Raw genomic sequence first — 14,555 nt, forward strand, 5'->3', positions numbered from 1 at the left:
GCAATTAAGATAAATAAATAATTAAGGGGGTCAATGTAAATAGTCCAGGCGGCCATTTGATTAACTGTTCAGCAGTCTTATGGCTTGGGTTACAAATTGTTCAGGAGCCTTTTGGTCCCAGACTTGGCGCTCCGGTACCGCTTGCCTTGTTGTAGTAGAGACAACGGTCTATGATTTGGTTGGCTGGATTATTTGACCATTTTTAGGGCCATCCTCTGACACCGCCTGGAATAGAGGTCCTGGATGGCAGGGAGTTCGGCTCCAGTGAATTACTTATGGCTTGGGGGTAAAAGCTGTTTAGGAGCCTTTTGGTCCCAGAGAGAGCAGTCTATGACTTGGTTGGCTGGAGTATTACTGGGCCGTACGCACTACCCTCTGTAGCGCCTTGCACTCGAATGCAGAGCAGTTGCCATACCAGGCGGTGATGCAGCCAGTCAAGATGCTCTCAGTGGTGCAGCTGTATAACTTTTTGAGGATCTGAGGGCCCATGCCAAAACTTGTCAGCCTCCTGAGGGGGAAGAGGCGTTGTCATGCCCTCTTCACGACTGTTGGTGTGTTTGGACCATGATAGGTCCTTAGTGACGTGGACACTGGGGAACTTGAAGCTCTCGACCCGCTCCACTATACCCCCGTCAATGTGAATGGGGGGGCGTGTTCTGCCCTCCGTTTCCTGTAGTCCTCGATAAGCTCCTGAGTCTTGCCCATGTTGAGGGAGAGGTTGCTGTCCTGGCACCACACTGCCAGGTCTCTGACCTCCTCCCTATAGGCTGTCTCATCGTCGTCGGTGATCAGGCCTACCACTGTCAGCAAACTTAATGATGGTGTTGAAGTCGTGGGTGAACAGGAAGTACAGGAGTACGTGCCCCTGAGAGGCCCCCGTGTTAAAGGTCAGCGTGGAGGATGTGTTGTTGCCTACCCTCACCACCTGGGGGCGGCCCGTCAGGAAGTCCAGGAGCCAGTTGCAGAGGGAGGTGTTCAGTCTCAGGGTCCTTAACTTAGTGATGAGCTTGGAGGGCACTATGGTGTTGAACGCTGAGCTGTAGTCAATGAACAACATTCTTACGTAGGCGTTCCTTTAGTCCAGGTGAGAAAGGGCAGTGTGGAGTGCAATAGAGATTACGTAATCTGTGCGTCTTTTTGGGCAGTAGACTAATTGGAGTGGGTCCAGGGTTTCTGGGATGATGTTGTTGATGTCAGCCATGACCAACCTTTCAAAGCATTTCATGGCTACAGATGTGAGTTCTACGGGGCAGTAGTCATTTAGACAGGTTACCTTGGTGTTCATGGGCACAGGGACTATGGTGGTTTGCTTGAAACATGCAGGTATACAAACTGGGTCAGGGAGAGGTTGAAAATGTCACTGAAGACACTTGCCAGCTGGACAGCACATGCTCAGAGTACGTGTCATGATAATCCGTCTGGCCGGCGGCCTTGTGAATGTTAACTTGTTTAAAGGTCTGACTGTTTAAAGGCTATGGAGAGCGTGATCATACAGTCGTCCTGAACAGCTGGTGCATTCACTCATGGTTCAGTGTTGGCTGCTTCGAAGTGAGCATATTTAAGGCATTTAGCTTATCTGGTAGGCTCGCGTCATTGGGAAGCTCTCGGCTGGGTTTCCCTTTGTAATCCATAATACTAGTGCCGAACCAAATGGAATTCAAGTAATTGAACCGACAACAGTCAATTCGTTGTTTAATAACAACAAAAAACGGAATTAATCGCTCAACGCTAAATAATACAGTGAAGAGAAAAAAAAGGTTATTCAGGAAAATGGAACATAGTGCTGCCTAGAACAAACTGCAACCTTGTACTAAATGGTTTGGGAGTCATTTATGCATTTATGTGAATTTAAGTGCACGTACGTTGCGTAATTTAAAGTGTGCACTTGTCTAATGTAAATGAATGAATGAATGTTTTGTTGTCAATGATTAGTTACCAGATATATGGAAATTAGATAAATTAACAATAAAAATTGAATATATTTTTTGAGAATACAGAAAGTGCCAGAACTGTCAAGACAATAACTTTAGTGTCCGTTTCTCATTATTACTACAGGACAACTATAATTAGGTCTGAGGCCGGTAACATCAACAGTGAGGACAAACCCAGCCTGCCTCTCTCCTTCCACACTGAGTCCAAACCTACAGTCACTGGGTCCTGATTGTGACAGTGGAGCCCAGTTTGCACTGCAGGATCCAGAGATGGCGTCAGTGAAGCTGGAAGACTGCAGTCAAACACTGGAGCTGAATGTCATCATTAAAGATGAAGAAGAGGAGGAGAAGATTGGGAAATCTGTTTCTCATGGTAAGAGCAGGTTCTATCTAAGTTCGTTGTTCGTTCCAACATCCCACTCTGCATGAAACTGTTTCAATGAGAAGGTAGATGTTATTTCATGCTAGTGAGACTTGCATGGTTTGACACCAGTATTGTCAGCATTTGTTTTATTCACTGGGCTATCTGGAGTGATCAGAGAGTAGACTAAAGAAGTCAAGTAGACAAACTGCCAGTGTTTTAAAGTTCTATTAAATGAGTCTGTGTAGTTACTAACCCTTGTGATAGTGAGTGGAGGATGATATGGCTCATCATTTTGACAACTTTTTCCCCTTTTTAGTTCTTGACTCCTACCCAGTTTTAGAATAGTTTTATTCCCCTTTTGTAATTGTACAGCCTACTTATATGAATTCATATATCTTATGGTACAGCCAGAAGAGGACTTGCCACCCCTCAGAGCCTGGTTCCTCTTTAGGTTTGTTTCCGAGGTTGCTACCTTTCTAGGGAGTTTTTCGTGGCCACTGTGCTTCTACATCTGCATTGCTTGCTCTTTTGGAGTTTTAGGCTGGGTTTCTGTAAAGCACTTTGTGACAACTGCTGATGTAAAAATGGGCTTCGTAAAATACATTTGATTGACATGTATATCACACCAACTGACTGGTTCTTCTGATGATGTTCACACAGGAGACCATGTTGAGACATTCTCTACATCCAGAGAGCAACAGCAGGAAGATCACAGAGCTCAGAGGTCTCACCACTGCCCACATTGTGAGGAGATTTTCCCATTTCTATCAAAGCTAAAAAGACACCTAAAAATACACACAGGAGAGAAGCTTTACTCCTGCTCTGACTGTGGGAAGAGTTTCTCCCGATTGGATAACTTAAAAACACATGAGCGCATACATAAAGGAGAGAAGCCTTACTTCTGCTCTGACTGTGGGAGGAGTTTCTCCCGATTGGATACCTTAAAAACACATGAACGTATACATACAGGAGAAAACCCTTACTCCTGCTCTGACTGTGTAAAATGCTTCAAAACATCAACTGAGCTAAAAGTACATCAGAGAGCACACACAGGAGAGAAGCCTTACGTATGCTCTGACTGTGTAAAATGCTTCAAAACATCAACTCAGCTAAAAGTACATCAGAGAGCACACACAGGAGAGAAGCCTTACTTCTGCTCTGACTGTGGAAAATGTTTTAAAACATCAACTGACCTAAAGCTTCATCAGAGAACACACACAGGAGAGAAGCCTTACGTCTGCTCTGACTGTGTAAAATGCTTCAAAACATCAACTGACCTAAAAGTGCATCAGAGAGCACACACAGGAGAGAAGCCTTACGTCTGCTCTGACTGTGTAAAATGCTTCACAACATCAACTGACCTAAAAGTTCATCAGAGAACACACACAGGAGAGAAGCCTTACATCTGCTCTGACTGTGGGAGGAGTTTCTCTCAGCAGAGCAACTTAAAAACACACCAACGTTTACATCAAGGAGAAAAGCCACATCAGTTCTCTCAGACCTGCTAAGATTAGTCACTCCATTACTTAATTCTCATTTCATAAAAGCAGTTGTAACGTTGAATTGGATGAAATAGAACACTCTATTGCAATCCTATTGTTTGTCACATTTTGAAAACAAACACTATAGTCTGCCAGTTGATTGGGCGGTACCGCTTCCCTCTCAGCCTGGTCTGACTCTGTCTGTGGGGAGAGTTCTAAGTGGGCAGCTTAAAAACACACCAACGTATACACGCAGGAGAGAAGCCGTACTCCTGCTCTGTGGATGGGTGGGCGTGTTAACGCAAACGTCTAGCCAAAGGTTGCGTGTTTGAATCTCATCACGGAGGACTTTAGCATTTTAGCTAATTAGCAACTTTGCAACAACTTACTACTTTTTAGCTATTACTTAGCATGTTAGCTTAGCATGCAACTACTTAGCATGTTAGCTAACCCTTCCCCCTTCCCCTATCCCCATTTAACCCTACCTTAAACCCCTAACCTAGCTAACGTTAGCAACAACACATTGGAATCCATAACATATCATACATATTACAAGTTCGTAACATATTGTATGAATAGCAATGCGTAACAGAACATACACATTTTAATTCGTAACATACGATACGTCCTACAAGTCGTATTATACTGAACAAAAATTGAAACGCAACATGCAACAATTTCCAAGATTTTGCTGAGTTAGTTCATAAAATGAAATCTGTCAATTGAAATAAATAAATTAGGCCCTAATTTATGGATTTCATATGACTGGCCAGGGGCGCAGCCATGGGTGACCCACTTGGGAGCAAGGCCCAGCCAATCAGAATGAGTTTTTCCCCACAAAAGGTCTTTATTACAGACAGAAATACTACTCAGCACCCCATCCCCCTCCCCTCAGACAATCCTACAGGTGAAGAAGCCGGATGTGGAGGTCCTGGGCTGACGTGGTTACATGTGGTCTGCGGTTGTGAGGCGGGTTGGACGTACTGCCAAATTCTCTAAAACGACGTTGGAGGTGGCTTATGGTAGAGAAATAAACATTGAATTTTCTGGCAACAGCTCTGGTGGATATTCCTGCAGTCATCATGACAATTGCACGCGCCCTCAAAACTTGAGACATCTGTGACATTGTGTTGTGTGGCCTTTTATTGTCTCCAGCACAAGGTGCATCTGTGTAATGATCATGCTGTTTAATCAGCTTCTTGATATACCACACCTGTCAGGTGGATGGATTATCTTGGCAAAGGAGAAATGCTCACTAACAGGGATGGAAACAAACTTGTGCACAACATTTGAGAGAAATAAGCTTTTTGTGCATATGGAACATTTCTGGAATTTTTTTTCCATTGATTCATGTATTTGGATAACTAATGAACTTAATTGATCTGCTAATTTAAAAAAAAATGTTCTACATAAATTTGTGCTGGTCAACCTTTGTTTTATCGTTTTCTATACAGTAAATATGCTTTTGTTTGATTCATGGAATTCAAAATGTATATGTCTATTTATCTACTAAAAACGTCACTACACCTCCACATCACCATGGGGACAAGCCAATTTGCCAGCCACCAGTATTCTCACTAATGCATATGTAATATTTAAAAAAACTTAGACTCCTAACATAAAGAAATAAAATAAAACTATGTTTCTTTTTTCTAGCTAATCCATTTCACTTTGGTATTCTACATGCAATAGTTTACATGTAGGAGTTAGTCCGTAGCAGGTGTGGGGTTGTTGGGAGGAAAATATGGAGGAAGTGCTGTTTGATTCTGATGGCGCGCGGTGGAGGGAAGTTGGTAAGAATGAATGGAACATGGAGCTAAAAGGCCAAAAGTTGTAAACGAACATCGTTTCTTGTCGGAGTGCGTCAACAATTCTGTATTTTTGGGGAGACCCATTTGAGGTCAGGAAGAGGGTAAAGGAGGCAGTAGGAAAGGTCTTCAGTCAGAGGGACCAGTAGTGGTTTGGTTTTGATTTCATGCGTCTCAGAAGAGCAGAAGGAGAGAGTTTTTTGTGGCTTCGTAAAATGTCGACATCTGAAGTGGAGTGCTTTGATTTTCAGAGCAGAGTACCGATTTAAATGGCCATGCATCAAGTGGGTGCCGATGGAATCGATGACTGTGCGGTGTAGCAATTTTGGTGAAAGTCACGTTGACGAATTCCTGGAGCACCCTGCTAGGGTGAAGGAGTTTGAAGTAACAAGGATCTGGGCTGTACAGCAGTTCTCCTACAGGGAGGCGTGGGAAGTAGTTGAAAGAGCGAGTGGAGCTGAGGAAGCTGTGGTAGCGGATGACCCGCAGCCTGTTGGGATAAAGAATGTCGTTCACCAGTTGAGGGATACTGATACACTGATCGTAAAGAAGGTGAATTTTGTGGCGTTAATTGCGCAGGCGGTAATTCTACTGCCCAAATGAACAAGAACTCTTAAGAAACTGGACAGGTTTTTGACTCTTCAGGAATTAACAGTGGAAGCATTGCAGGGAATCCTGACTGAAGATGTTCCCCCTCTGAGACCCATGAGACTGTGTAGGGATGTGATTTGGATTGGACTGGGACTGAAGGAGTGGGATGGGTTTTTGATAGATCTATTTTTGTATTTTGTCTGTCATTTTTCCCTCCTTTACCGCAATGGACTTTTGGCATAACTGATGAGGGCACCCGCAGACGTTTGCTGAGAGAACGTGACCCGACACTGGTCTTGGCAGTGAAGACATGCCGTGCAGCAGAGCTTACGGATATACAGATAAGGTCCATGGAGCTAAAAAGGCAACATATGGACAATGTCAATGCTACATTCAGGCAGTCAGTAAATACATTCCCTTTTGCCACAGCTAATGCTAATACTACAACCAACTATGCAGTAGACAACCCCAATGCATGCCGATATTGTGGCATTTCTCATGGACGAGGAAAGGAACACTGCCCAGCCTATGGAAAAAATATGCAAATCCTGTGGTACAACTAATCACTTCGCAAGGGCCTGCATGAAAAGCAAGAGAAAGGAGGGTAAAGTGCACTCCATTGAAATAAATACAGATGAAGGGAACAACAGCACAGAGGGTGTATATGCTGGCGAGTGCATAAGGGCAAAAGGAAAAAAATTGTTTGTCACTCTACTACTTAATAATAAACCACAGCAATGCCAGCTAGATTCAGGGGCCACATGTAACGTTATGAGCCTTCAAGATAAAAGGAGGCTCGCGCCCAGAGACAAACTCACACAGAGTAGCACCAAGCTGAAACTGTATTCAGGCCAGTTCATGACCTCTTTAGGCCTGTTTGTGACAGAGTGTGTTTTACGTGGCCAGAAACACACTCTTGAGTTTGAAATAGTTGAGGCTAGTCAGCAGCCATTACTGTCAGGTTCTAAAGACGGAACCCCAGCAAGTCACATGGGGCCTGAGGCACTGGGCGAAGAGCCAGGGGATCACCGGTCGGCCACTCCCTCGCCCATCAATACTCCCCTTAGACAGTCAGGTGACACGCCTGTGCGGGAGCCCGCAGTCCACGCAGACAAGCCCCCTGTCTTTTCACGCTGCGGGCGTCTGTCCCAGTCACCAAAAATACTTAATCTGTAGGTTTCTCATTAGGGATTGTTGACAGACAGTGATAAAAGTGAAGAGAGTATCAAAATGTGTTAAGTGGTTAACTGAAAATAATTAAATAAAAAATAATACTAAACTGTTCATGTTGGAAATTACTACTAGGTTTGTTTTGTTAGTGAATTGACAGTTCCTGTCCTATTTTATAAAAGGGAAGGTGTTATTGGTGGAAGATGGCACAATGATGCCATCTGTTGGTAAATGTTAATTACTGCAACTCCAGTGTTTTACCGGTGTACTTGAGATACCCGGATGCATTGCAATATACTGAACAAGACTGGTTACTCGCATCAATGCCTCTGTCTCGTCATTTAACATTCAAACAGTAGGTGGCGGCAATAGTCCAACTCGGCCATAAAACCTTGAAGAAGAAGAAGCAGTAGAACTGTGCTGTGAAGACGATAGCTTTTGTGTCCGTTTCAAATGTATTATTGCAGGTACGTAATAGCGCGTTTAAACTTTCTAATATCGAAAGAACATGTCATAACATGCTAGTTAACAAATCCGTCAAGGTATTATCACGCTTGGTGAAGGTTTTATGTTTGTGTCAAACCGAGTAAAGAACGTGATAAGTCACATCGCTGGAGACTGGGTTTCTGAGGAAATGAAACATTATTTAGTCAAGATAAATTCATAAAGAATCCATTTATTTGAGATTTCTGAATTGGTTTTACATGTTATTGTTTTTTTTTTGGATACATTGTTTTTAACGGTAAAATGGCGGCGCCTCTCGGTCAGCGTCAACGGACCTCAGTGCGGGTACATCAGATAGACAATTTCACGGTTGCACTACTGTTTTCAAGCTGAATGTAATGATTATCAGTTTTCTACATGTGTAGTAATATTCAGACACATTCAGTTGCTTACCACCGTCAGCAAACGTAATAATAATATAATAATATATCCAAAGCAACTTACAGTTATGCGTGCATACATTTTTATGTATGGGTGGTCGCGGGGATCGAACCCACTACACTGGCGTTAAAAGCACCATGCTCTACCAATTGAGCTACAGAGGACCACATTAATGATGGTGTTGAAGTCGTGGGTGAACAGGAAGTATAGGAGCATGCGCCCCTGAGAGGCCCCGTGTTAAAGGTCAGCGTGGAGGATGTGTTGTTGCCTACCCTCACCACCTGGGGGCGGCTCGTCAGGAAGTCCAGGAGCCAGTTGCAGAGGGAGGTGTTCAGTCCCAGGGTCCTTAACTTAGTGATGAGCTTGGAGGGCACTATGGTGTTGCACGCTGAGCTGTAGTCAATGAACAACATTCTTACGTAGGTGTACCTTTTGTCCAGATAGTGCAATAGAGATAACATCATCTGTGCGTCTTTTTGGGCAGTAGACTAATTGGAGTGGGTGGTCCTCCCATGTTTTTAAAATTGTATAAACTGCCTTAATTTTGCTGGACCCCAGGAAGAGTAGCTGCTTGCAGCGGCTAATGGGGATCCATAATAAATACAAATACAAAATGCACCCTTTCCCAGTCATGTGAAATCCATAGATTAGGGCCTAATGAATTCATTTCAATTGACTGATTTCCTTATATGAACAGTAACTCAGTAAAAACATTGAAATTGTTGCATGTTGCGTTTTATATTTTTGTTCAGTATACTTAGTTTCTATTTGATTACTTGATAGTTTTTTATTCCTTAAGGTCCTCTGCTCAGGCAGTAGCTGTCAGCCAGCCAGACCATCTATAATAATATGCCATTTAGCAGACGCTTTTATCCAAAGCGACTTACAGTCATGCGTGCATACATTTTTTTTTTTTTTTTTTTTGTGTATGGGTGGTCCCGGGGATCGAACCCACTACCTTAGCGTTACAAGCGCCGTGCTCTACCAGCTGAGCTACAGAGGACCACATCTATCATCATCTGCTTCCCATACTGTACTGTCTTTAAACATCCTAAACACAGGCGCAATGGATTATGGTCAGTACAGTATGGCCTTAAATTAACCTATTTAGCTAGACTGCCTAAGAGCTGTCTGTCAATCATTTTACTAGTTCTTCAAAGACAGATAAGGCATTCCTTCACGAACTGTCTCTCCCTCTCGTGATTGTGTTTACATTCCTCTCTCATGCTGTCTGTGTGTATCTAATCTAACGTAGCAGACGTAAAAGTACCCTTCTAGAGATCTGTATCTTTCCGAGTCGGGGGGGGGGGGGGGAACGGCCGCAATGGATTATGGTCGTTGTAGTGAATTACCACGTTTCTGCACTGAACTAGGTTGAATATTTGCTTACTGAAAACTACAACTCACTTTAGCCCAGCGTACCACATACTGTAGTTCCTGACTTGATTTCTCTCGTTAATGATTTGATTTCTCTCTAGAAAGTGTTGGGCTCACACAAAAAAAACAACTAAATGGAATTCTAGTAATTGAACCGTCGTCAGTTGTTTAATAACACAAAAAATATATAGAAACACTAAAATAATACAATGAAGACAAGGTTATTCAGGAAAATAGAATATAGTGCTGCCTAGAACAAACTGCAACCTTGTACTAAATGGTTTTTGAGTCATTTATGCATTTATGTGAATTTAATTGCACACACTTTATGTGAATAAATGAATGTTTTGTTGTCAATGATTAGTTACCTGATATATGGAAATTAGACTAACAATAAAAATTGAATATATTTTTGGAGAATACAGAAAGTGCCAGAACTGTCAAGACAATAACTTTAGTGTCTGTTTCTCATTATTACTACAGGACGACTATAATTAGGTCTGAGGCCGGTAACATCAACAGTGAGGACAAACCCAGCCTGCCTCTCTCCTTCCACACTGAGTCCAAACCTACAGTCACTGGGTCCTGATTGTGACAGTGGAGCCCAGTTTGCACTGCAGGATCCAGAGATGGCATCAGTGAAGCTGGAAGACTGCAGTCAAACACTGGAGCTGAATGTCAACATTAAAGATGAAGAAGAGGAGGAGAAGATTGGGAAATCTGTTTCTCATGGTAAGAGCAGGTTCATTCCAACTTCCCACTGTGCATGAAAAGTTGCAGTAGAACTGTTTCATCATGAACTGTTTCAATGAGAAGGTAGATATTATTTCATGCTATTGACACTTACATGGTTTGACACCAGTATTGCCAGCATGTGTTTTATTCACTGGGCTATCTGAAATGATCAGAGAGTAGACTAAAGAAGTGAAGTAGACAAACTGCCAGTGTTTTAAAGTTCTATGAACTGAGTCTGTGTAGTTACTAACCCTTGTGATAGTGAGTAGAGGATGATATGGCTCATCATTATCATGACCTTGTCCCCTTTTTAGTTTTTGACTCCTACCCAGTTTCAGAATAGTTTTATTCCCCTTTTGTAATTGTACAGCCTACTTATATGAATTCATATGTCTTACGGTACAGCCAGAAGAGGACTTGCCACCCCTCAGAGCCTGGTTCCTCTTTAGGTTTGTTTCCGAGGTTGCTGCCTTTCTAGGGAGTTTTTCGTGGCCACTGTGCTTCTACATCTGCATTGCTTGCTCTTTTGGGGTTTTAGGCTGGGTTTCTGTAAAGCACTTTGTGACAACTGCTGATGTAAAAATGGACTTCGTAAAATACATTTGATTGACATGTATATCGCACCAACTGACTGGTTCTTCTGATGATGTTCACACAGGAGACCACGTTGAGACATTCTCTACATCCAGAGAACAACAGCAGGAAGATCACAGAGCTAAGAGGTCTCACCACTGCCCACATTGTGAGGAGATTTTCCCATTTCTATCAAAGCTAAAAAGACACCTAAAAATACACACAGGAGAGAAGCTTTACTCCTGCTCTGACTGTGGGAAGAGTTTCTCCCGATTGTATACCTTAAAAACACATGAGCGCATACATACAGGAGAGAAGCCTTTCTACTGCTCTGACTGTGGGGATAGTTTCTCTCAAAAGAGCAGCTTAAAAGCACACCAACAAATACATACAGGAGAGAAGCCTTACTCCTGCTCTGATTGTGGGAAGAGTTTCTCCCGATCGGAAACCTTAAAATCACATGAACGTATGCATACAGGAGAGAAGCCTTACTACTGCTCTGACTGTGGAAAAAGTTTCTCCCGATCTGATAACTTAAAATCACATGAACGTATACATACAGGAGAGAAGCCTTTCGTCTGCTCTGACTGTGTAAAATGCTTCAAAACATCAACTGAGCTAAAACTACATCAGAGAGCACACACAGGAGAGAAGCCTTACGTCTGTTCTGACTGTGTAAAATGCTTCAAAACATCAACTGAGCTAAAGCTTCATCAGAGAACACATACAGGAGAGAAGCCTTACTCCTGCTCTGACTGTGGGAAGAGTTTCTCCCGATTGGATACCTTAAAAACACATGAACGTATACATACAGGAGAAAACCCTTACTCCTGCTCTGACTGTGTAAAATGCTTCAAAACATCAACTGAGCTAAAAGTACATCAGAGAGCACACACAGGAGAGAAGCCTTACGTCTGCTCTGACTGTGTAAAATGCTTCAAAACATCAACTGAGCTAAAAGTTCATCAGAGATCACACACAGGAGAGAAGCCGTACTCCTGCTCTGACTGTGGGAGGAGTTTCTCTTACCAGAGCAACTTAAAAACACACCAACGTATACATCAAGTAGAAAAGCCACATCAGTTCTCTAAGACCTGCTAAGATTAGTCACTCCATCACTTAATTCTCATCTCATAAAATAAGTTGTAACGTTGAAATGAATCAAATGAAGAAAGCGTAGAACACTATTGTAATCCTATTGTTTCTCACTGTGAGAGAACTGTGCAGAGGAAAGGGAACGTTATAGAAGGTTAGCATCTCTTTACTGATCAGTGTGCACCTTGTCAGTTTTGATAGCTTCTACTGTAAAGATATTGAGATGACCTTGGATTTGCCCTTAGTGTTGAATACCCTCTGTGAGGCTTCTCATTTAGAAAACAAACACTATAGTCTGCAAGTTGACTGGGTGGTACTGTTTTCCTCTCAGCCTGGTCTGACTCAGTCTGTGGGGAGAATCTCATCACGGAGGACTTTAGCATTTTAGCTAATTAGCAACTTTGCAACTACTTACTACTTTTTAGCTATTACTTAGCATGTTAGCTAACCCTTCCCCCTTCCCCTATCCCCATTTAACCCTACCTTAAACCCCTAACCTAGCTAATGTTAGCAACAACACATTGGAATCCATAACATATCATACATATTACAAGTTCGTAACATATTGTATGAATAGCAATGCGTAACAGAACATACACATTTTAATTCGTAACATACGATACGTCCTACAAGTCGTATTATACTGAACAAAAATAGAAACGCAACAATTTCCAAGATTTTGCTGAGTTACAGTTCATATAAGGAAATCTGTCAATTGAAATAAATAAATTAGGCCCTGATCTATGGATTTCATATGACTGGCCAGGGGCGCAGCCATGGGTGGGCCTGGGAGGTCATAGGCCCACCCACTTGGCCCAGCCAATCAGAATGAGTTTTTCCCCACAAAAGGTCTTTATTACAGAAATAAATACTACTCAGCACCCCGCCCCCCTCCCCTCAGACGATCCTGCAGGTGAAGAAGCCGGATGTGGAGGTCCTGGGCTGACGTGGTTACATGTGGTCTGCGGTTGTGAGGCCGGTTGGACGTACTGCCAAATTCTCTAAAACAACGTTTAAGGTGGCTTATGGTAGAGAAATAAATATTGAATTCTCTGGCAACAGCTCTGGTGGACATTCCTGCAGTCATCATGACAATTGCACACTCCCTCAAAACTTGAGACATCTGTGACATTGTGTTGTGTGGCCTTTTATTGTCCCCAGCACAAGGTGCACCTGTGTAATGATCATGCTGTTTAATCAGCTTCTTGATATACCACACCTGTCAGTTGGATGGATTATCTTGACAAAGGCTGAAATGCTCACTAAACAGGATGTAAACAAATTTGTGCACAACGTTTGAGAGAAATAAGCTTTTTACGCATATGGTACATTTCTGGGATTTTTTTATTTCAGCTCATGAAACAAAACTTTACATGTTGCGTTTATATTTTTATTTCACTTTATATTATGGTAGGCCAATGTAATGTAACATAACATACTAAATGGAGTGGCACTGATTTTTTTTGTAACATAATACGTTTTGCTCTGAGACCAGGTTGTCCCTCTGCAGTATTCTGTTGGAATGAGCTAGTAGACACAACATGTATCAGACAGAGATGGTGTGATGATCAGTTTTCACCATTAGTTTGGGTGGATTATTTTAGCTATTACAGTTTTTATTTTATTTTTTTAAGCACAATTTTGAAAACAGGGCCCGGTTTTTCAAACCCCTTCACACAATGAGCACAACACTACACCAAAGTAGCACAACACCTCAGATCATTTGCAAAATGGAACGCTGTTGTCAAAACTATACAATGTCTTCTAAAAACCTTATTGTGATGTCATAACATAAAACCCAACCATCATATGGTCTGATTCTGTTTGAATCAGTTAGACACTCCTGTGCTCAACCTTAAAACACTTTTAGCGTTTACACAGAGAAAGTGTAAAAATTTATTCAGCAACACCACATGACCCCCAATTGTGCAGACTAATGAAAATATGTATTTATTTTCATGTACTCAAGTCAGTCAATACTGAACATTTCAACAAAACATTTTCCAGTGTTCATACAGTATTACTGAACTTTGCACTGTAAGCTTACAGTAATACTGTAACATAAATTACATATCCAGTTCAGTACCGAATAAAAAAAGAAAAATAACCTAAACATCTCTCCGCTGGATCTGGCCACAGGGCCTCGTCAACATCACAGGCTATATTTTCATTTGCAAGGCAACGTGGGAAGAATCTTTTGGAGTGATGAATCCACCCTTGTATGGATGCTGTTTCAATTTGATCACATGCTTCCACCATAGATTGAATGAGTGCCATCTGGACATAGGGCCGGAGATCATAAACCTTCCACCGCCATGCTGAGAAGAACTCCTCGATGGGGTTTAGGAAGGGGGGAGTATGGTGGAAGGTATTGAACTGTAAATTGTGGGTGTTGATGAAACCAGTTTTGGACCAGAGCAGAATGATGGAAAGCTACATTGTCCCAGACGACAATGAATTGCATCTGGTCCCTTTGGTTTGCTGCTCTGATAATATTGTGTAATCTGTCTAAAAATGTAAGAATGAGGTCAGTGTTTTAAGGACC

At 42.3% G+C, this 14,555-nt stretch overlaps 1 protein-coding gene and 1 long non-coding RNA gene across 3 annotated transcripts; both read left to right on the top strand.

Annotated features, from left to right (window-relative positions):
• The first annotated feature begins 2,067 nt into the window (after nt 1-2,067).
• On the top strand, nt 2,068-5,202 carry LOC311121560 (uncharacterized protein). The gene is made up of 2 exons (XM_084196032.1): nt 2,068-2,304; nt 2,956-5,202. Exons 1-2 carry the CDS (start codon nt 2,202-2,204, stop codon nt 3,801-3,803), a joined length of 951 nt encoding a protein of 316 aa, XP_084052158.1. The 5' UTR covers nt 2,068-2,201; the 3' UTR covers nt 3,804-5,202.
• A 2,552-nt stretch (nt 5,203-7,754) lies between these two features.
• On the top strand, nt 7,755-11,532 carry LOC311121564. Of its 2 annotated transcripts, XR_014612305.1 has the most exons (4): nt 7,755-7,812; nt 10,091-10,339; nt 10,748-10,791; nt 11,001-11,532. It is a non-coding gene; the product is annotated as an uncharacterized lncRNA (long non-coding RNA). The 2 variants fall into 2 exon arrangements; XR_014612306.1 differs by lacking the exon at nt 7,755-7,812 and having other exon boundaries at nt 10,086-10,339.
• Nucleotides 11,533-14,555: the final 3,023 nt, after the last annotated feature.

The sequence above is a fragment of the Coregonus lavaretus genome (genome assembly GCF_964263955.1).
Source record: "Coregonus lavaretus genome assembly, contig: HAP1_SCAFFOLD_90, whole genome shotgun sequence".
NCBI lineage: Eukaryota > Metazoa > Chordata > Actinopteri > Salmoniformes > Salmonidae > Coregonus > Coregonus lavaretus.